This window comes from Topomyia yanbarensis, chromosome 3 (genome assembly GCF_030247195.1).
Source record: "Topomyia yanbarensis strain Yona2022 chromosome 3, ASM3024719v1, whole genome shotgun sequence".
NCBI lineage: Eukaryota > Metazoa > Arthropoda > Insecta > Diptera > Culicidae > Topomyia > Topomyia yanbarensis.
Window position 1 is genome coordinate 160,932,030 of NC_080672.1, and position 23,302 is coordinate 160,955,331.

General features: G+C 37.9%; 2 protein-coding genes across 3 annotated transcripts in view; one reads left to right on the forward strand and one right to left on the reverse strand.

The window, feature by feature from the left end:
• Positions 1 to 734: 734 nt before the first annotated feature.
• On the reverse strand, positions 735 to 1,808 carry LOC131688963 (viral IAP-associated factor homolog). The gene is made up of 2 exons (XM_058973631.1): positions 1,585 to 1,808; positions 735 to 1,503 (listed from the first exon to the last, which is right to left on the reverse strand). The coding sequence occupies exons 1-2, from the start codon at positions 1,588 to 1,590 to the stop codon at positions 814 to 816; spliced, it is 696 nt and encodes a 231-aa protein (XP_058829614.1). The 5' UTR covers positions 1,591 to 1,808; the 3' UTR covers positions 735 to 813.
• An 8,787-nt stretch (positions 1,809 to 10,595) lies between these two features.
• The window catches only part of LOC131694131 (tuberin), a 29,369-nt gene continuing 16,662 nt past the window's right edge, over positions 10,596 to 23,302 (forward strand). Inside the window, exons 1-3 of one of the 2 annotated variants that reach the window (XM_058982575.1) lie at positions 10,596 to 10,902; positions 10,959 to 11,866; positions 11,923 to 14,327. In XM_058982575.1, the coding sequence (XP_058838558.1) occupies positions 10,830 to 10,902; positions 10,959 to 11,866; positions 11,923 to 14,327 (3,386 nt within the window). In that variant the 5' untranslated portion in view covers positions 10,596 to 10,829. The remainder of the gene's footprint in view (positions 10,903 to 10,958; positions 11,867 to 11,922; positions 14,328 to 23,302) is intronic. The other variant, XM_058982576.1, reaches the window with a different exon arrangement.

A 23,302-nucleotide genomic window follows, 5' to 3' on the forward strand; every position in this document is an offset into this window, starting at 1 on the left:
GGCCCTTACACGCGCAATAAGTGTCATTACTAAGTAGAGTCATTACTGGAATTGTATGAGAATTCCGTCATTACTTACCGTACACGATCATTAAAAGTGGCATTACTGCTCAGTAATGACATTACTAGCACCTCGTGTAAGGGGCCCTTATTAGCATCATCTCAGGACTATCACAGCCACTTTTTCAAAAGCACCATTCAGCTAAGCCGATGATGTTTCCAGCAGGTATTTTGCATGAATTGAATCGTGATGATCTAATCAATCGACTGATATTCTTCTTTTAGAGTTTTGAAAAGGTTTAAATGGATAATCTGGAGGCAAAGCTGAACACAATTTTTCTTATGCACACTACCAAGCCTTGAGCCTTAACTTCCCCCCCCCCCCTTAACCTTGTATGAACAGTAATCCGTGATCGGAGGCGAAATAGACAATGAAGAATGGAAAAGATTCATGAATCAAGAGATGGACTACGATCACAAGTATATCTTTGAAAGACACATAAAACATAACAGATCACAGAACGATGTAGTGTAAACCCGCTCGCTGTTCTTTCACAATCAGGAAACATTTCAGCGCAGGAAGAACGGAAATTGTCAACATAAAATCGAAACTTGAAAATCTACAAAAATAAGCTCGAAAATTGTAGCACCGGCATTTTCTAACGCTAAGAAAATATAGAAAATGAATTGAAATGGACCTATCGAATACTTTCCAGGATTTTCGGATATCAAGTGATTTTTTTTATGGTTATAAATATTGGTTACATGTTATTGCGTGACAAATTAAATTAACAGGCAGATGGTTTGTAACAAATTACCAATCATTACTGTCCGCAAGATCGGCAAACATTTTATCTTTGACCGCTTTAGCTTTGCGAGGGTCTTCCGTGATGCCACTGTCGATTGCCTTTGTCTGTCCCAGCAAGTACTCAAACTCGTCACATGTTAAGTTAGGACCACCCAGCTCGACTTGACCCACCAACTGCTTTTTCAGTATTCCTTCGTAGTATACAAAAATTGTAGGGAGATTTCTTTCCGGATAGTTTGGAATACAAGTCGTCGCTATAGCTCGGATGAATTTTGTTGCTGGGAATGCCGGTGCCAGCTGTGACATATGTTGATTGATCAATGCACAGAATGGAACACCGCGACTGTAGAGATGCAGTACGACGTACACACCGGAACCAGCTTTGGTCACTTCCTCGACATAATCCTGGCCCGAAATTTCGAGTACGGAACCAAATTTTGCCCTTTGGGCCATTGCTTTCATTTCAGATATTCTTTTTTTGCGGTACTCGAGTAATACTGCCTCGTCTTCTGAATCTTCAAGTTCATCAAGCTCATCCAAACCTAGCTTCGTAAGATCTTTGTCACCGTTTTGCTTCAGCTCAATTGTGTTTTCAATCATGCCAATAATATCATCTTCAGTTATTTCTTTCTCCTTTTGCGGAATAATTCCTTTGGAACGTAGTATATCGTTCCACTCAGTGTTTTCATTTGGATCCTACCATTGCAATATTAGTAATTAGCCTTGTCCGAATGATATACCATAAAAGGCAATGCAGATCATTCAATATAAACTTACCTGCATTTTCGAGAACGTTGGTTTAATCTGGTATATCTTTTAGCAGTCGACCTGAACCACCTGAACTATATAGTAATGTTGAATTGCTATTCGCTAAAAGAATTGATATCTGGTACCAGATTTCATGCGATCAAAATGAAAAAACGCGATGGGTGAATATAGCGCACCACTGATTTAGTTTAGTCGTCAGTTTCCGTCAGTATCTGTCATCGGTAGGCTTCACTTTGTTTACATTTACATACCTACCAGAGTGTATGTAAGGAGAGTGAAGACAACTGTCATTATCCGTCAGTGATATTTCAAACGAACCCTGTCAAAAAAATGCGGACGAACATGGTCAGGCGATTTAAAAAGTTTGACGTTTGACTCAACTCGCCTGTGCTAATTGAACTAGAAACAAATGCAATTTGCGAATGCAATTTAAAGGCAATTTCAATACATAGACAAATTTTCTGGCGGCTGAAATGGACTTGGTTGTTTTTTGCGTTTTTCAAACATGGCGGTTCATGTTTGGCTTAAATTTAAAATTGTTTTTTTTTTTAAACAATTGGTGTGTTCCCGCTTGTATTTTGTTTGTTTAGTGCACTTAATTTAGCCAACGAATGTGAAAAATTGTGGAATCGTGTGTAAGTATAGTGGAACAAGATCTCTGAGTCTAAATGAAAGTCAGATTGTGGTAAGTTTTGGTGTGCATTACGAATTTCCCCATCGATTCTTCCTATAGTCTGGTGGTGATTACCTAGTGCACCGATAAATTTATGTGAGTAGATAGTGAATCCGAAAATAATTATTATTTTTAATTTTCATATCAGGCAATACAGGGCGATTAAATGGCGCGTTCCCTGGGCGATTTGAGGGCGGGTATAGCGGCAAAAAAATGACGGCGGCAAATCGCCCAAATGTTGCATATAAAATAGCCCCCTAGTTGCCAAATTGTTGGCAAATTGTAGGGCAATTAGCGCATCCGAGTTGGCAAATAGCCCCCCGCTAGCCAGCAACTTGCCCTTTTTGACTGGGAACAAACGACCTGTCAAAATACATGAATTTGACTCGTTTGGAATGACACTGACAAATAATAATTGTTCCAATTTTGACAGTGTCGTCACTCTCAGATACCTATACTAGCAGCCAGGGTGGCCAGACCTACCGATTTATCGGTAGTCCTACCAATTTTGGTCTTCCCTACCGATTCCCAGACGACCAAGGGAAAACTACCGATATTTTGTTATCCCTACCGAAAACTACCGATTTTTATTGTTTTTGGACACATCCAACATTCATTTTTGGGTTGGATTTGGTCTGAGATTTGTGTTTTCAGTATTTTACAATTCTATGTCAATTGTCAACACTACGTTTTTGGGACAACAACCCGGCCTACCGATAAACTTTTAGTGACCCCTACCGATATTAAGGAATTCTATCTGGCCACCTTGCTAGCAGCGAGTCCGGAACCGGTTCGGATTTCTGAATGGAGTCATTATGGATTCCAAATCAAATGCAACAACCGCTTCCGACTCAGAATCGGTTGTTGCATTTGATTCGGAATCCATACTGACTCCATTCAGGATTCCGAATCAAATTCCGAATGGTTTGACCGGGTACCGCCACTATATAAATAATAACATGAGTTTGACATTGCGTTACCACCGACGTGATTTTTTTTTCCAAAATCCAAAATTATGAGATGCGGAAAAAAAGAATTTTCGTAAAGGTATGTATGTGTTTATTAATCACTTGTTATACGTCTAGCGTATTACAATCAGGTCTGCCACTATTTTTCAAAGAAAATCTGGCAGTTCAATTAAAAATATCTGGCAAAATCTGGCACTTGACAGCGACCTCATAGTCATCGAAATTTGGCATATATTATAGTTTTCGTAGAATGTGCATCAATCGATTTTTGTAAAATTTGGGACATTTTTACCCAAATTTCCAAAATGTGTATGTAGCCGCTTCCAAAACTTAAAAATCTGGCAGAATGAGAGATTTGTCTTTTTGACTGGAAGCTGCCAAAACCTCTGGCTGTGCCAGATAAATCTGGCATAATGGCATCCCTGATTACAATGCCCAATTTGCAATATCAGCCTGCCCGAATAGAAATGTACAGTAACAAAATCACGATTTTCGCTGTGACTACAGTAATTTTACAATAATTTACAGTAAGTTCTAGTGCTATCCCTAATAAAAAAAATATTATACACGAACTTTACCCCATATAGTCCAACGATTTCACATATTGTTTGGATGATACACTGAACAGGTCGTTAGGCTCTTGAACGATAAGATGTTTATTAGGGATGCTAAAATACAAAAACAATAAACTTTGTCGTTTCTACAGTAAACTTTAATGTAAAATCGACTTTTACAGTATAAAAGGGGGGGGGGGGGTGGTTATGTATCTTAACTTTAAAAAAATAGACTTTTTTCCATACAATTTTTTCACGAAAACAGTAAAATTTAATGTGAATTTACTGTATCAGTTTTTTGTTGAACAGTAAATTTGATTGTTACATGAAATTTTATTGTAAACCTACAGAGAGAACTCGGCGTCGAACAATGTTGAAACAGTAATAACTATAATATTTATTGTTTTATGATTGTTTGTAGGGTAAATGCTATTGTAAAATTCTATTCGGGTGAGAACTTCCAAATTAATCAAGAATAATAATCCAAATAAAAGGGGAGCGATAAATTGTAAAGCACTGTACTCAATGGATTTTGAATCCTTTTTGTTTTGTTTTGAAAATACATGTTTTGACTTTTTAATTTTACCTTTGAAGACAAAAAAAATCTCTTGCGATCTTGAAACTTCATTGATGACATGGGTTTCGCTTAAGTTAAGGCAAATCTGTAATCAGAAAACTCATATTGGCTATGATTTCCAGAGAGTGATTTTTTTGTATTTTATGATTTGTAAAAGTTATGTAACGATTTGTGAAAATTTCCCATTTTAACGTTATTTTTTGGTCTACTAGGAGCTATAAAAATGTAACAAATTGACATTTTGCAAATTCCTCTCGGGAAATCATAGCGGTTGTTTTCTGAACAATTGGAGAAAAGTTATTGAAATCGGACCAGTACTTCTATGAAAAGTCTTACTTGACCGCTTAAAAACTCGACTACTTTCGGGAAAACGCGTTTAAATATAAAATACGGTGTATAACTCGATTGTGGTACCTTATACAGTTCCACAGAATTTGAGTTTTTCCGAAACACCAGCCCATTCCTAGACCTTACACATATACATAAACCATCAAGAATGGACAGGTAAATTCATTAAACAATGATTTTTCTATAGACAAGCGCCATCGTGGTGCGCCGCGCTCAGTTTCTCAGAAACGGCCGGAGATGGGTTCGGTTCCCAGAAACATGCCAAGGAATATGATTTTCACCAAATCCTTTCTGTGGCGTATTCTCAGATACATATAGATTGAAATTCAACAAAGAGAAACATAATAGATTTTTTGAAACCGTGTGAGTAGAAGACCCCCTTAAGCTAATGAAGAATAATAATCAAAATAAAAATTTTATTTACAAACTAAGGGTATGCGTTGGTTGTTTATGCTAAGAGTGAAAAACTCTTATTTTTACCAACATTTTTTTTTGTGTGTATAGTCAAAAAAAGCTTTATACACTGTAAATAATCCGCACCTTGAACTTAAATGTTTAACACATAATTTTGCCGCAGCTGCCTTTACACTTATGGCGATTTCGCTTGAACCTGAAACTGAGTCAGGTTCTAACCCCAACCGCTGTCAGTTCATACATTTTGACAGCAGTTGGGGTTAGGAACTGACTCAGTTTCGCCTCAAACAAAAACCACATTAAATTGTATGTGTCGAGTATTTGATAACCCAAATAAAAATATTATACGCGAACTTTAACCCATATAGTCCAACGATTCCACATATTGTTGGTAACAGAGCTTAAAAAAATTGACATCCCTGCATGAACTTGAAAGGAAACAAAATTCAATTCATGCCCGCTGCGATGAATGAAATTTTTGGTTCGTTTCCATCGTCATTCGTTCTCCCTACGCAGCGCTTTCAGGTACGGACATGTTCGGTTTCAGAAGCAAAATGAATTTTATTTCTATGCTGGCTCTGAGAGGGATTATCGATCAAAAGTGCACCAGATATAGATTACGCAGTTCATTTATGCTCGAAAATGTAGAAGATGCTAATTTCTGATGATGTGATGTGATATTTAGCCACCATCAGCTCAAGGTTTTTCCAATGAATGCGGGTAGACTTACGGTAGCCCCGAAGTAGTTTATCGTGAAACCTTTGCATTATTGCTGTTAATGAAGGGAAATCAAAAGGTTTGGGCGTGTCCGTAAGCAGAAGCACATACACGCACCCCGCTGGTAAGAAAGAGTCCCTTCCAACAATAATACTCCAGTCAAAAGATAAAAAATTTCGCTATACCTGCTTTACCCACCTGATGATTTGTTTTGAGAAGGGTGCGTCAAACTCATATCAGACCTTTTGAAGAAAACAAGTTTTCTTCAAGTGACTTAGGCTGGCTATCCACGTTCCTTCGTCCAGTCCTCAATTTATATGATACCCTGGTGCTTCCAGACCCTCCCAATTTTCATTGTTATATAGTGCATTAAATTTATTGTAAATGATATAATATAGCATAGTGGACAAATAGCTCAATATCGATAAATATATTGTGTTCATACCTAATTGAAATAAATAATAACAACTGTAAAAAATGACACTTAATTAAAATAATGAATAATACAAATATATAAATATAATCATAATTTTTACAAGGCATATAATAAACATGTTGGGTGCTAATTTAATATATTCGCTCAGCATGACCCGCTAAACGTATGTATTATTGCCATCAAACTATAAGAACCGGGAAACCTATAGTTTTAATTATTAGATGTAAATAATATAGGTACAATTCTCGCGCTTCCCGAAAAGGGCCATCAAGCACACTGCCAAAATTCACCCCGAGGAGAAATCCCGAGCAAATCACTACTCGCCGATAAAAGACCACAGCAGTCAACGAAAGTGAAAGCTTTTCTCCTTCATAAAATGCTAGCATCCGTTCTCAGCGATTTGCGGTCCGTCCGGAATTCCGCCCAAGGCGAACCCTGCCAGTACGCTTAAATGCACTGCCTGATGGTTTGTGTGAGAAAAGTGCGTTAATTCTGTTACCGCTTGTCTGTTAAGAATGTTAACAACAACCGCATTATCCCAAAGAATTATGCGTTCAGTGAGTACTCTATTCTTATCTTGTGACTAGAAGCTGGCGATCCACGACATCCAGTTGAAACTCGAATGATAATCTGGTGCTCCCTCCAGACCTAATGGTATTTCATGTTAATATAATGAAAATAATGAATATAATACGTATAACAAGGATAATAGGAATAATGTTGAATTGAATAAAAATAATGTACAGTTGACAAATCGATGAATTCAACGAAAATTATATAGTGCATTTAGTAAATATATCATGATTGCAAAGATGGATGATGGATACGATGCATGCCTCTTGTTGAAGCTTTAACAGTATGCATTTAAGGGTTAACAGTCAAAGTAGACAACTCGGCAGCGAACGAAGCGAAAAAAGCTGAAAAATAACATCAACGACACGTTAAGTATACGATGTAAATCTGCCATACAAACATACAAATCTATATATAAAAGAGTGAGAAAGCATGCACTCAACGAACACAAACAGACGCAAGGAATTCCTAATATCACGAGCATGACGCATCTTCTGTTTGTCTTCGGTCCGTAAAAGAGTGACTGAAAAAGACTATAGAGAGCGCTACACGAGCAAACACATTAACAACAATCCAACTATTGATCACTATATTGTAATACCCACTTGAAAACATTCAACAAACAGAAAGCAAGTGAGACTGACGTATTGATGTAGTCACTTCAATACCCTTATTGTCAATATATCTGCAACGTGGGTCTCTCCCGTTCACCCCCTCCTGTCCCGCCACCGAAGAATTCGCAGAATACAACTAGAAAAGGAGGATGAAAACGGTGCAAATGTATTCTGGCAGCAAAACAACCACTCTGCACTCGGCCTACTTCGATGAGCCGAACGGGCGCTCACCAAAATGAGCTCTCTCGCAAAACCACACTCCAGATCGGACCGCGTTGCACCCTGCCGGGCATAAACGGTCAATATGCAGAAAAAAAACCCACACTCACTACTATACACAGCACTACATCCAAGTACGATTCATACGTTACATCAGCCGCCAACGACGGAACAGCATATCATAGTCATATCACGTCAGATTAGAATAAATTGACTGCATTTTTTCGTGCTCGAATTTGCCCTTTTCATATACGTTAAAACGTTCCACGTCGTTGACGTTGTGTGTAGATATCTCCAAAAGAACTGCACTAACGTTGACGTTCCGCTGATGAGTAACTGACGGATCGAGTAAATATCACTAAATGCCTATTTGAATGATGTGTACTCAATCATAGCAAGCCGAAAGCAGCGCCGTCATTTACCATAGTACACACACATACAAGCAATTTATTCACAAGAGCTATCTGGAAAATTATATGCAATTTGTGACGGGTTTCATATTATTTTTAAAAGGCTGACTGCTCATGTATAACCTTATTAATGATAGAAAGGTACTAAGTAATCAGAACGAGCTCACCCGAATATCCATAATCGACCATTTTCTCTGTAGCAACTGGCACAACGAAGTAATATTACTCCTGGGACTTCTCTTGATTTTCTATCTTTCATTAATATTCACAAGAAACTACTCGAACCCACAATTTTCACTTTCATAGGATTCATGTCCTACTATTCGCATTGTTAATCACCACCAACACTATAACTAACATAATAAAAAAATTCCCGACGTGCGGATGGCGTAGCCCTGCTACTTTCACGCAACAGAGAAACACACTACCGCTCAGCAAAAAACAACCTTTCATATCGGCTCTCCAGCTCGAACTGAATGTAGAAGATGCTAATTTCTGCCTTCAAACTGTCGACATAATAACAAATGAATGCTTTGGTTGGTGAATGAATTTATATTTCCTCTGCATTCAAGCATTCGATTCTGCATGAAATTTCAGTCAGTTGGAAAGTGAATGAATGAAAGAGGCGTTGAATCTGAATGTCGGTTTCGGTAAATGCAAGCAGAAATAGGTAACTGATTTTGAGATTTCGTAACACTGGTTGGGAACAGGTCGTTAGGCTCTTGAATGATAAGATGTTTATTAGGAAACGCACTTCACGTTAATTTTTCATTTTTAAATGGGGAGAATATTTGTATGAACATGACATAAAAGATTTTTTAGCGCAATAAAATATTTTTATTTGAATTTAAGAAATACAACTGAAATTATAACTAAATATATTTTCTTACAAGAAAGAACAAATACGTATGTTATTCCTACATGTATTAAAATAAATAAAAATCGTTAACCCGACACGTGTCTCCTCTTCGGTCATGTTTAAAGGAAGTCCGTCGATTTCATTACCTGCAAGCACAAAACTATGTATTAATCATGCAAACAAGCATTCTATAAAAATTTACTTACCATGCAAACCTCGAATAAAATATTTCTGCATGTATTTTCCGAAATGTTTCCTCAAATCAATGTTGGGTAAAAATCAATGTGTCTTTAAGTGTTTTCACACTTAAGGTTGCGAAAATGTTGAAAATAATGAAATTCGTAGGCAAAACATTTATGATTTAATAAGCTGACACTTATCATTTATATGTGATGACAGTCAACCATGCCAGCACATAAATTTTAAGTGTAATATTAATAAAGGGCAAAAGAAAAATTCTTGAGTTTTTAATGTGGTTTGAAACTTAAATGTTTTGTGCCGAATTTCTTCGTAAAAAAGTGTACATTACTTACAGTAAAGGGCAAAACATTTACGATTCAATACGCTGTTATTTTAAATTTAATCGATGACGACATAAATGAAGTTCATGTTTGACAATTCTCGGTGGTTTGTTTACTTCGTCAGTTGCGTGAGTTCGAGTGCAGCGGGTGCTCAGCTGTTTCATTCGAACTCACGTAACTCTCATGTAAACAAACTACCGAGAACTGTCAAACAAAAATCTTCCGGCTTATTTTGTGGGTTATGTCGGTTGGCATAAAACCTAATAGCATTTGAGTTTGCCGGTACCCGCATTTTCATCAGTTTTGAGTTATCCTCAGGGTTAGGTCTCATTTTTATTGTACTATCACAGAGAACACACATTCATGATCGAACAAAAATATTTAAAAAACGTGTGTAAACATTTGAATTAATATGCGATAAACACTAGCGCCGCCACACCATCCTATCCCAACTATCCGTCAAATCCATTCCGGAACCGGTTCGAAATACTGAATGGATTCAGTATGGAATCTTGCTCAAAGAAAACAACCGATTCCGACTCTATCGGTTGACGCATTTGAGCTGGAATTTATACTGGAAGTCCGAACCGGTTCCGGACTAGTTTGACTGGGTAGAGGAAAACCGCTATCAATTCTGCCGAACTCAGCCACAAAAAAACATGACGACAGTAGCGCACCTGGTTTGGATATCCTAACTACCTTCGAAACCGTTAGAGATTTTACACAAGTTAAATGCTGAAGATGGACGTCTGTTCTCTGTGGTACTATGAAATAACGTACTGAAAATAGCTGATTTATTCAAAAATGTACAAAAAACCAATCATATCAGTCCCATATGAAAAGCACCCACATTCCAGTCCCATATGCGTTTCGAATGAAAGCTGATTTGTGGGGGGGGGGGTGGTAGGGCGTAGCCCTAATAAAAACACGAACTTTAACCCATATAGTTCAACGATTCAACATATACTTTGGATGATTCTCTGAACAGGTCGTTAAGCTTTTGGATCATAAGATGTTTATTAGGGAGTGTAGTTGTAAATCGTACGCAATGTGTATCACCTCTACCGATTTGTTTACATTTTGCAGTTAGGTCCATTTCTAATGCTTGGCTAGAATTTTATTAATGCGAAATTTAAAAACACCCTGTGTGGCTCTGTCAAGAATCGAGATGGACCGAACTCGGTCGTAGACGTCAATCAACGCAAAAAAGATTAGCTAAATTTTGGTTAGTTTCTTAATATTCTTCGCATTCAAAATAAATAGTGGAAAATTCTACGCTTTGGTAGTGTCTACGCAGTAATGAAATGGTAAAACAAATTGATCAAAACCAGTTTAAGTATATTTTTATCAGTCTCCATTACAAAACTAAAAATGAGTGCTAAGGACAAGGAGAACACACTGAACAAACTAAAGCAATTTTTTCGCATCTCTAAAACCAGTGGGAGTAAGCTTAAGCTATTTAATGTTTCGTTTTTGTCATTCAGCACACATTTATTCCAGCAACTCACCGGGATCGAAATTGTTTCCCAATATCATCCGAGTTGGAAAGAGAATTGCAACCGGAAACGCCCGTGGGACAACGTTGCAAAGCGTTGAAGGACTTTAGTGACAATGTAATCAAGTATCGTTTGGAAGTAGACGCCGTACAGCTTCTTTGGCAATTAACGAAAGATTTAATTGTCGGAAACAAATCTACTGAACAAAGACACGTTGCATTGAATTTCTACTGCAAACTGATTCAAGGACAGTATGACAATTTGAAATTGATGAGAGCCCACTTTTTCCGAGTTATCGTTTCACACGAGGAACCCGAAGATATCGCCTACCGACTAGAAATGCTCACAAGACTCACAGAAAATGGAAAAAACATTCAGTATTTCGAGAAGGAAATTGGATCATTTCTTGTCCAGTGGATTCCGCAAATTGATCAAGCCGGGTTGATTGTCCCCTTGCTAGATTTGATTGTTAATCTGGTCAAGTACAATGCAGCAAGCTTGGAAAAAAATTTCTTAGTTGGAATTGTTAACTATATTTTTGATATCACATGTAAAGTTGATGATACACAAACTATCCTGCTTTGCTTATCAGTTCTGGATTGCTTCATCTGTTACGCTATCATTCCGAGCGAAACACTGACACTGTTCATCGTCATTCTCTGCCGAACAGTGAATCGAGAAGCTTACTGCCAGACATCGTGGAAAATCATGAAGAATTTGTTCGGGACGGCACTAGGGCATGCAACGTTGTTGACTATGTGCAACATTTTGAACGACAAAACATTCTACAGGGACGAAGCGCTATTGCGTGGGGCTATATTCCACACCAATGTTGGCCTTTGGGGTGTTAGTGGATGCCCTGTCCCCATTCTAAACTGCTCACCGTCGATCGTGTTGAATAGTTTTTGGAACGTAAGTATAAGCTTGCATTGTGCAGTACAGCAGTTTCAATCAACTTCTTTTTCTAGGCACTGAAAAGTGAACATGAGGTCGTGACGTACGAAGTTATTCTAAGCATTCATCGGCTTATACAAAAAAGTGGCTCGGAATTGAATGAACCAACATGGGACATCATATGTGATATCATGACAGAGATATCTTCTAATTTGGCAAAATACAGATTGCCTAATGAAAATCAAATCGTGAAACATTTTCACGAAACGTTGGATCTGATTGAAGAGCTTCTGGAACGAAATGACATAAATGCCGATCCGGAAAAGATTTATGGACTAATTGAGAAGGTATCCAACGAACGCCCGGAAGCATCGGTAAAAGGATTGATCGAATACATGACATTGAAAATTTCTGCCACGCGGCCGCAGTGGCTGTTGGAGCTTTGTTCCTTCATGGATCGCTTCTACAAAATGAAAAACACAATGATTCGTGTGTATGCTGTCCAAGCTCTGGTGCGAATAATGACCATCAATCGAGCGGCATACGAAGAGGAAATCTTGGAGCGTATCGTTATGGTTCATCTGGGTGGAGTGATTCATGAAACGGACGCCGAAGTACGGAAAGCTGTAGCCAGTGCGCTTATTGAATTTATTTCGCACTGTGATACAAAGCGGTGTTTCGAATTGTTGGAAATTGTTGGCAAGATGCTCCAACGTCCCTACGATTGCTATGCACAAAATAAATCGATCGTGACATCGATTAGAGACGTTGAAGACATTATCGTGCTCGTTGAGGGGTTGATTCGAATTTTCGGGGTAAAACTATATCGCATTCCATCGACTCATGCCATTAAGGTGTACCAGTTACTAATGCGCTCGCTGGAGGCTCACTATGAGAATCCTGTTGTATTTCAAAATGTGAACATCGTACGACATAAAATCTTTTCTTGGATGTTGAAGGCTCGTGCAAATATTTCCTTTCACGTTGGATACCCTGATCCGATGAATATGAATAAAATCCGTTTCAGCTACTATTTGGGAATCGAGGGCCCGTACCAACATCAAAGTATGCAGCCACAGCAGCAATCAACCCCGTCCCAACAAGCGCAATCATCGAGTCAGCTAAATTTAGCTCAACAAGATGCTGGAAAAACGACTGAAGCCATGCCTTCCACCAATTTGACGACCATCTCAATCAAACGTGGTTGCCAGATAATTGTGGTTTGTCTAAAAGAGGAAAAGGATTGGCAGATCATTCAGTTAGTGCTATCTGAGTTACCCAACATAATGGAAAACAAGGCACTAATCCAGGGGAACGATATTGATTCACTAGCCAAAACACTCTTTCGAATGTACAACGATAGGATGTTAGTCGATAGACTTTTGTTCTATCTGAACAAACCCACTCAATCTGATATTCATGACCTCGTACTGCCAGCGCTGGCTAGTTTGGCTACATACCATCAGCATTTGGAGTTTTCGACCAAAAAGAACATTATAGAAGCACTTAAGCAGGGCCTTATTTCAAGACGGCCCCAGGTATGCATTCAAACCCTGACGGTGTTGCTTCTTGAGATGCCAGACCCTTTAGTGTCCAAATTGACCGATTTGTTATTTGAGCTCAGTAAAATGGCAAATACTACGACTGTCGCTGTTTCGGTGTTGGAATTTTTGTCCACACTTAGCCATTTGCCAAGTGACAGAATCGCCAACTTCCGAGTTGTGGAATATATGTACGTTCTGGCAATGTCGTTTCCGTATACAAATCCGTACCGTTATGATCATTATACTGTTTCTTTGGCCCATCACGTTATTGCTGGTTGGTTCCTTAAGTGTCGTCTACCTATGCGCAAAAACTTGGTTGATTACATCGTAAAAGGTCTAGAATCTTACGTTCACACGCCGTTCCAGGACGGCTCGAAGCCTCGCAACGACTTTTCGCAGGTCAATGAAGATTCCTCCAATCGCAAGCGCAGCTCTAGCTTAACCGAGCAAGGATCCAAACGAAGAGGAGCAGGCGATCGTAGTGCCATTCAACAACAATCCCAACAGCGACCCTCCAAACCAAACAGTGACCTTCACAATTTTCATTTCGAGTTGGCTGAAACATGCATCGATTTCATGGCAAATCACACATATTCCCCTTGTGGCGGTATGGCAAAACGTAGTCCTGCAGCAGAGTTTTTACTTCGAGGTGGTCAATCGAATACTTGGCTAGTTGGCCACAATCTTATTACAATTACCACCAGCGGATGTTCGGCGGTTCCATTTCGTAATGGACTCTGCGATCGATGTTTCAGTATGTGTAAAGAAAACAACACTAAATCGGAACCGAGTACTGCCAGTACTGGTTTGCTGTTGTCACCTGAGACGAGTATCGTGTCCAACAAAGATTCTGGCGTGGTGGTACCAGGGAGCAGTAACGCCGATAGTCAATCTGTCAACAAAAGGTATACCAAAGCAAGTTTGCAACATAGTAGGTAAGAGTTGGTTTTTAGTTCTAAGTGTAGGTCGCGGTGCATATTTACAAATTGGCTAACACCTACAATGAACAACTTTCTTAAATTCATCTCAACGGCACATGACCCGAAATCGAGCTGTTAATGGAAAAAAACATTAATTGTACCATATAAAGCGTGAACAAATCTTTTTTGGTTCCATTTGGAGTCCCAAACGACTGTGCAAAATTTGGGGGCAACTGACTGCAAATAAGAACATCTTGTTTTCTTTCTCTTGATTGCTATGGCATTACTACAAAGCTTTCCAATATCACTAAAAAGACGATTTTTGTTATAACAAATTACATAAAGATTTAAAGAGCCACCCTAAAAGCAACCGAGTTATTAAAGAAAGAGAAAGTAAACAAATAGAGGCTTACATGTTCATTTGCGTTGTTTTCCAAAATTATGCGAGAATTTTTCAATGGTAAAATTTAAACTAAAATGATAACTCTAGTTTGTAGTCTTTTCGGGTGTCGGCGGATGAATCTAATTCAAACCATCAAACATTGAACAGATTTAACTTTTTTGATGAGATTCTATCACAGTACTTCCTTCGGGAAAGTTGTTAGGCGCTTGCTGGACTATATATTTACGTAAGTTGCAAACTTCACTCTTCAGGGTTTCAAATTTCAAAAGCAATGAGAGATGCTAAGCTATACCCATTCTATCATTGCTATTTGGGATCTCAAAAGAAGCAAAAAAACCGGTTAGAAAAAAATAGCATGGTACCCCAGCCAATTGATACTATGTGCAGTGGAGCTCAGTTGTATGGTAAAACTTAAACTTCGCCCCATCAAGATAGAACAATTCTTTTTTGGTTTCACTTGGGGTCACAAACAAAAATTTGACGCCAATTGGTTATGACCTGGCGTATCGCATTTTGCGTTTGAAATTTGTATGGGAATTCGCATGGGAAAACATACTTTTTGCCTTTTCATTTCGAGAGACCCCAGATTTACCTAAAGCATGCAACCTACAATGTAGTATATGCATAGTACGGGATGTGCCTAACAATTTTTTCAAAGGAAGTATGGTGCTAAAATCTTCTTGAAAGATGATATAGCAGTTCAAAGTCCGATGGTTCGAAGTGAATGCAAAATCTGTTTTTTGGTAAGGCTGCCGGTGTACCAATGGAAGGTAGATTTCACTGTAAAATAACATAAATTAATTATTCAAAAGCATACGTTGCAAGTTGAAGCGAGGGTCGAAGGGGGGGGGGGGGGGGGTGGTCTGATTACCAACGGTACACCGGCAGTGTTGCTGAAATAAAAAATTGCCACTTAATTCGAACCATCGAACTTTGAACAGCTGTATCTTTGTTCAGAGACACTCTAGCATCTCACTTTTCTCGGAAAAGTTATTGGGCTATCACACTTTTCTCAGAAAAGTTATTGGGCTAAGTTGCATACTGCAGAAAAAAGTCTCTAGAATTGATAATGTTAAAAATCGGATGAACTTAATGAAGTTCAATTCGTTCTGTTTCGTTTTCCCACAAGTACTTTGGGAGTGGTTAAAAATGGTGTATATTTCTTGACAATATTGTTACAATATTTCAATCCCTTTTGAAATGCCTCCCCTAGGTTAAGGGGTTTGACGGTATTGCAAACACCATCAAGCATATTACATGCATAAGTGCTACAGAACCTCTGACAGACAATTGTTTTCAGATGATTATTGCATTACGCTTCGATAGTGGCGCATCGAGGAGACCGGGTCTTTTTTATGTTATATGTCTTTTCATACTCTGCGCCAACCCATACTAGCGCTCAACAACTAGCCTCTGCGCGCTGACGTGGCCGGCTGGCGGGTGGACGTGGATTGACTTTTGCGGTGGGCTGTGTTTGATGGCATTATTCCACAGCTAAATGGCAGTATTGGTGGAGTGGCTCGCAGTGGGGATGTTATGCACCTCAGAGCAAATGAAGAGAAGAATAACAAACGCTCTTTGCACTTTTCATGCGAACCACCGCTCTTCTCTTTCGCAAATAAACCTCTTCACACCGATGCGTGTTGCTCCCTTAGTGTATTCTACTCCATGGCTGCACGCCACAAAGAGTACAAATAAAGAGGCTCTTTAGTGTGTATCTTGGTCCCACGCGCACGTAAGTAGAGAAGGCAACCAAAAAAACATTTTTAAAACGTTCTTCCGATCAAACTTTCTCTGAATTGTAGTTTGATTCGCTTTCCTACCTGCTTTCCAGTGAGGGGAGGCACAAAAAAGTGGCTCTTCAAGGTGACTCTTTGAACGAAATAGTGCAACTCTTGGTTCACAGATCTTACTCTTTTTCGTTTTCATGTTTCTCTTTGTGCGGTCGTTCTGCACATCGCAGTGTTTTTGTGCTGCTCTATTTTTAATCGGTGTATTTCGCTCTTTGTGGCTCATTGTGTGAGCAAATAACAAGCCTGATTGTGTTTCAATTTATCGGCCGACTTCGTCATCGTGCACAGGGTGATTAAATTAATTTAATACTTAAATAAATTTGATAAATACATCAGTAGAAATCTATTAGTTGTCGTTTTGTAGTAGTTGTAGTTTTTGGTACTAGTATACAATTGTCATGTGCTAGTCGTATCTGTGTATGTGTTCGTCTGAATATTTGTGATAGTTGCGTCAGGGAATGGATGCAGAACTGGCGTATATGATAGAATAGTGGACAATCCTTTCGGTGTTCTATTTGTTCACTCGATTCTATTCATTTGGGAAGGTTGGATTGGATAAATTAACACTCGGAATACCAAGAGGGTAAAAAGTTACGCAGACTACCAAGGGGGTCCAAAAAATGGGAACGCTTGCTTTAACCGATCATATCTTAGATGTTACCAATTCGATTTTAAATCTGTCTTCACCACTAGAAAGGTATGTCTTTTGTAAATACATTGCGCTAAAGAATAGAATAATAGGGTTGTCTACCGTAAGTTGTAGTGAAATGAGTAAAACGAAGTCAGAGAAGACTGGCAATTTCTTAACAAACTTAACCGATTTCAAATTTTTCTTCACCATTGGACAGGTATATCTTTTACAAAAAACGGTGATCAAAAAGTAATGGAAAACAAATTTGTATATCCGAAGTAATTGTAAAAACAGTAATTGAAAGTCAGTACAGACAAATGAGTATCCGAAGTAATTGTAAAAACAGTAATTGTAAGTCAGTATAGATAAAATGAGGTTTTCAGTTCAAACAAACGTATCTCAGCCGTTTGTCAACCAGTTTCAATTTTTCTTACGCCAATAAAATTCTTAGAGCTTCTAGATTTGTAATGTATGCAAAAGATAGTAGATTGTCGAAAAATACTGTACTTTTTCGAGGTTTTATGCGGTATGGGTATCACAATGCACGCGGCACAAAGTTGGTTACAATTTTATCCGCCTTGTTTAGTTTTACGGTTTTAAATGTAACATGTTTACTCAATATTTCTTCATATCACATATGGATACTATTATATCAAAATGTTCGCACAAGCGTGGAGAGAATATTGTATGTAAGTTACAAAATAATGGTGTGTAGTAGGAAAAGTTCAGTAAATACGAAGAAGTATTCGTCATATAACTTTAAATTTAAAGCGATAACCTATAGTTTTTTATACACCAATCGATTGTAATTGATGATGGCTAAAATTTATGAAAGAACAAATTCTTATATATATCTAAAAAAAAAGATAAAAGTACGTAGAACTACAGAAATTTCAATTCATTGGCAAATAACTTGAAATTCAAAGCGATGACTTATACTTCTTTATATACCAATCGATTGTAATGGATTTTGGCTACAATTTCTCAAGGATGATAAATTTTTATATTTTCTCAAAAAATAGACAAAAATACGTAGAAGTACAAAAATTTCATTTAGTTGGCAAATATCGTCGAATTCAAAGGGATGAGCTAAACCTTTTTATGTACCAGTCGATTGTAATTGATTTCGGTTACAATTCCTTAAAGAACAAATTTTTATATTTTCCTAAAAAATCAACCAAAATACGTAGAACTACATAAATTTAATTCAGTTGGTAAATATCGTCGAATTCCAAGCGATGATCTACACCTTTACATGTACCAATCGATTGCAACTGATTCCGACTACCATAGCTAAACTTACAATTTTTATATTTTCTCACAAAAATAGACAAAAATACGCAGAACTACAGAAATTTCATATATTTTCATTCTATTTTCTTAGAAAATATAATTTGTTCTTTCAGAAGTTGTTTGCTGAAATCAATTACAATCGATTGGCACTGAAATCAATTACAATACGATTGGTACACGCTTTGAATTCGAAGTTATTTGCCAACCAAATTAAATTGCTGTACTTCTTCGTATTTTTGTCTGTTTTTCGAGAAAATATAAAAAATTATCGTTCAGAAATTGTAACCGAAATCGATTGGTGTATAAAGAAGTATAAGCCGTCGCTTTATTTTCCAAGTTATTTGCCAATGAAATGAAATTTCTGTTGTTCTACGTACTTTTGTCTATTTTTTTGGGAAAATATAGGAATTTGTTCTTCCAGAAATTGTAGCTGCCATCAATAACAATCGATTTGTGTATAAAAAACTATAGGCCATCGCGTTAAATTTAAAGTTATATGACGAATATTTTAAAAATTCTGAACTTCGCATTTGCTGAATTTTTCCTTACACACCATTATTTTGCAACTTACATACAACATTGCGTTTCTCCACGTTTGTACGAACATTTTGATTTAGTAATATTCATTGTAATACGCAGAATTATTCAATAAACGTGTTACATTTCAAACCGTAATACTAAACGAGACGCAATGTTTTTTAACCAAGCGTGTGCCACGTGCATTGTGAAAATCAAACCGCCTAAAACTTCAAAAAAGTATAGTAACTTTTAAAAATCTACTATCTACTGCATGCATTACAAATCTAGAAGGTCTATTAATATCATAGGTGTAAGGAAAACTGAAATTGGTTGAAAAATGGCTGAGATACGATTGTTTGAACTGAAAAGCTAATTTTGTCCGTACTAACTTTCAATTACTATTTTTAGAATTACTTCGGATATACATATTTGTTTTCCATTATTTTTTGATCACCGTTTTTGTGAAAGATATTCTTATCAAATGCTGAAGAAAAAATTGAAATCGGTGAATAAACAGCTAAGATATTGCCAGTCAAAGTAGCGTTCCCATTTTTTTCTTCTCAGGCTTTGTTTTACTCATTTCACTATAACTTACGGTAGACAACCCTATTATTCTATTTTTTCAGTGCAATGTATTTACAAAAGATATACCTTTCTAGTGGTGAAGACAGACTTAAAATCGATTTGGTAACAGCTGAGATAGGACCGGTCAAAGTAAGTGTTCCCATTTTTTTGACCCCCTGGTATTCCGAGTGTCAAGGAACAATTAATTTACCGACGCACGTGAATCATCCATTCTCGGTCAGCATGATGAAAGTCTAACAGAATGCAATTGTCAAAAATAAACAACATTTGCATGAGTTAAAGTAATTTGCTTTTATGTTACTATTCTACTTCATTAGTCTGTTCTTTTGTACATTTATTAGTTTAGTCTATACTATACTCTATCTATACTAATATAGGTACAACCGCACAACCGCTCGTGGTCTTCGCGATAACACAAACCTGGTCACAAACGCGACCATGCAATTTCAATCCTCTACACATACGCTCGCGATTTTGCCAACATTAAAACACCCCGTTATTCAAGTAAACGTAGCACCTATAAATTTACCTCTGTACCATACACTAAAAATTAAGCATCAGATTCACGGTCCGCGCGCGATCATTCAAAAATACATGCCACATGATTATAAAATCGAAATAATACACGCAAAGTCACATACACGTGACAAACACATTAACGTACAAATACTTGATCCCTTCGCGACCATCCACGGCACCTACACCCGCGATCTCGCAAACATGATAACATCCCGGTGATAACGTCTCAGTGCTTATAAATTTTCAAACGCTGTCTCAATCGTGAACCTAAAAACTCTCGTGCTCGCACGATCATGAATTGATCACTTCCGGATGTTTTTATCCTTGATATCAGCAGACTAGGTCCATGCCTTCAATTGGACCAATTAAAAAAAATAGCTCTCATATCCACTGGACACCACGTTACATAGCGACATGACCGGGAATTCTAGTGATATGGCGTAACTTACTCCCTGTCAGAATGTGATTTGTACACCAAAAACTAACTATCAGAATAAAGGTCCGCGTGACCATCCAAGAACGCACGCGTATATAGGAATGGCCACACGGTTACAAAATCCAGTTTTGTACACGCGAAGTCACATGCACGCGAGCCTACATGACAAACACGTTAACATTCGAACGCTTGAGCCCTTCGCGATTAACAACGCACACCTACACCCGCGATCATGCAAACTTGATAACATCCCTGTAATAAGACGAACGCTTTAGCACTTACGAAGTTTCAAACGCGAACCTACAAATGTCCGTCGCGATCACGTCCTGAAACCATTACCCTCTGTCCTAATAACTTAGGTCCATACATTCAGTAGGACCAATCAAAAAATAATGCTCATATCCACTAGACAACACGTTCCATGGCGACATGTCCGGGAACTCTAGTGATATGGAAGATCTCACTTTCTTACAACATCTGCGCCGTTCTTACAACATCTTCGCGATGATACACGCGATCGCGAGTCCCTACGCCCGCACATACCTAAACCGTACAATGAATATCACATTCAGAATCACGACCCGCTACAATTGGGCTAAAGCAGTGTTTTAGTGGGCGACATTGCCTGTCTCGTCTGCAAATTGTAGTATGTGATTCTGACGGGGAGCCCTTCCGAGAACCTAGCTCTACAGCTCCCATTTGAAATCCACATCGTCAATACAACTTTTTTTCATTACTCGTGCAATACTTTTGTCAATACTCTTTAGTATTGACAAAAATATTGGACGTGTAAGGGTCGCTATAGACACATTTAACAATATTCGTATTTTATATTGAAAATATGACTTTGAAATTATGAAATTAATGCACGTAGAAATGACTACGCCTTTTTAAAAATTGCTCTTGCATCAAAACATTGCAATTGTCAGAGAAAATCAAGGAGATTCATGAACCGAACTCAACTTAAAAGTTTCGTTCGAATCGACGATGGTCATATTTTGTGGTTGGCCGGTTTCTCATGGAATCCTTCAATAGTGAAACGCCGATTTCTAGCGTTTATTGATTTGAAAACTTATGCAGGATTTAAAAAATCCTCTAACCTAAATGTCAATTATCTGTGGTTTTGCTATAATAGCTACAGTTGTGATTCGCTGGTTGGGCCACAGCCTCTGTCCAACGAATTTGATTCGCTAGTTGGACCAACTGACAAATGTCAAAAACTCTCCAAAGAAGACGTTGGTAGTGTAAAAGATTAAAAGATAGATTGTCAAAGTAAATTTGACATGAGATTCTGGCGTTCAGGTGATTTTAGTTGGACAATGAAATGGTCCAACTAGCGATGGTCCAACTACAAAAGCGGCCCAGTTAAAAAGTGACCAACAAGCGAATCACGACTGTAGTTTTTTCTATAATAACTAAGAATTGAACTTGGTTTCATTGATTGTAGCTGTGGTAGTCATTTAAAAATCATTTTTTTTGGTTTTTGTGAGGCTTGAAATTGGATACCAGTCGTACTGCCGTTATATGCATAATTGTCCCATGTATATAGGGAATCCCATAGAACATGGGACAAATATGCATATAAAGGCAGCGTAGCTTTCGGGAAAAAACTCATGCAAACTAATCGAAAACCCTTTAAAACATTAGGAAAATCCAATCTGAGGAGTGGAAGGAATACATTTTGTTTTGACATTAAAAATGTCTTACTCCACTATCTGTGGCTAGGTGTCATTCTAAAATCTAAACTATCTCCCATGTAACGAAACTATGTAAGGTTTGCACGCTTATAACTCCGATATTACTAGATGGATTTTAATCATTCATACACCAACCGATTCAGAAACACCTAACTTAAATATTGGTAATAATTTAATATCTCCCTAATAAAAGTAGACTTTTGTTGGTAAAATTAAAAAGTTCACGAAAAACGGGAAAATTACCATTCGTGAGGCAGATTTCTCAGACACAGCCGTCAGAAAAGGGCAGCTTAGTTGCTCAATGAAACACGAAAAGTCATAAATAGAAGCAACGCATGTCCGTTTAAATCAGTTGTTGCTCTTATCCCATACGAGCAACATTGTCTCCGGGCGATGCAATAAGCGCTATCGATTTTCGGCAACGTTGGCATTTGCACACACTCGCACCTAAGTGACTAAACCATATACGGTTAGTTTATAAATAGAGGTGACGCGTACCCGTTTGAATCAGTTTTTGTTCTTATGTCGAACGGGTAAAATCATGGCTGTAGCGTCTGGGCACTACAATAAGCAGTAGACGCTATGCATTTTCGGCAGCGGTGGCCGTGTGCGGATTTTTCGGGTACCAGCACGGTGTCACAGAATGATTTGCAAAGTGGGTGGGTGGGGTGGTTTGGATTTAATTCAATACGGCAGGATGCGACTTATGTGTGCTGCTTGAGTGTTGCGTTGAAAAACATTATTTATTTTTATGCATGCGTGTGCGTTATAATTTGTTAATTTATGTTTACGGCGCTCTGTAGCTGCGTAGGGTAAAGAGCCTATTGGCTTTCATATGTTTCATATTTCGGTTATATGTTTTTTATCATATTATTTTATTTTTTTTATTTTATCTGACAACGTGCTTCTGTAGTTATTGCACTGTTCAGCAGCGTAGTATTTTATATAGGAGAGTACTCAGGTTTTGACGCGTTTTTTGCGCAGTATTTTTCACGCGGATTTTGAAATTTATGCGGTTTTCATTTACGCGTTTTTTGAAATTTTCGCGGTTTTCATTTACGCGGCTAGTATCCCCTGCGTAAAAAACCTGAGTGTAATTGCATAGGAAACAATC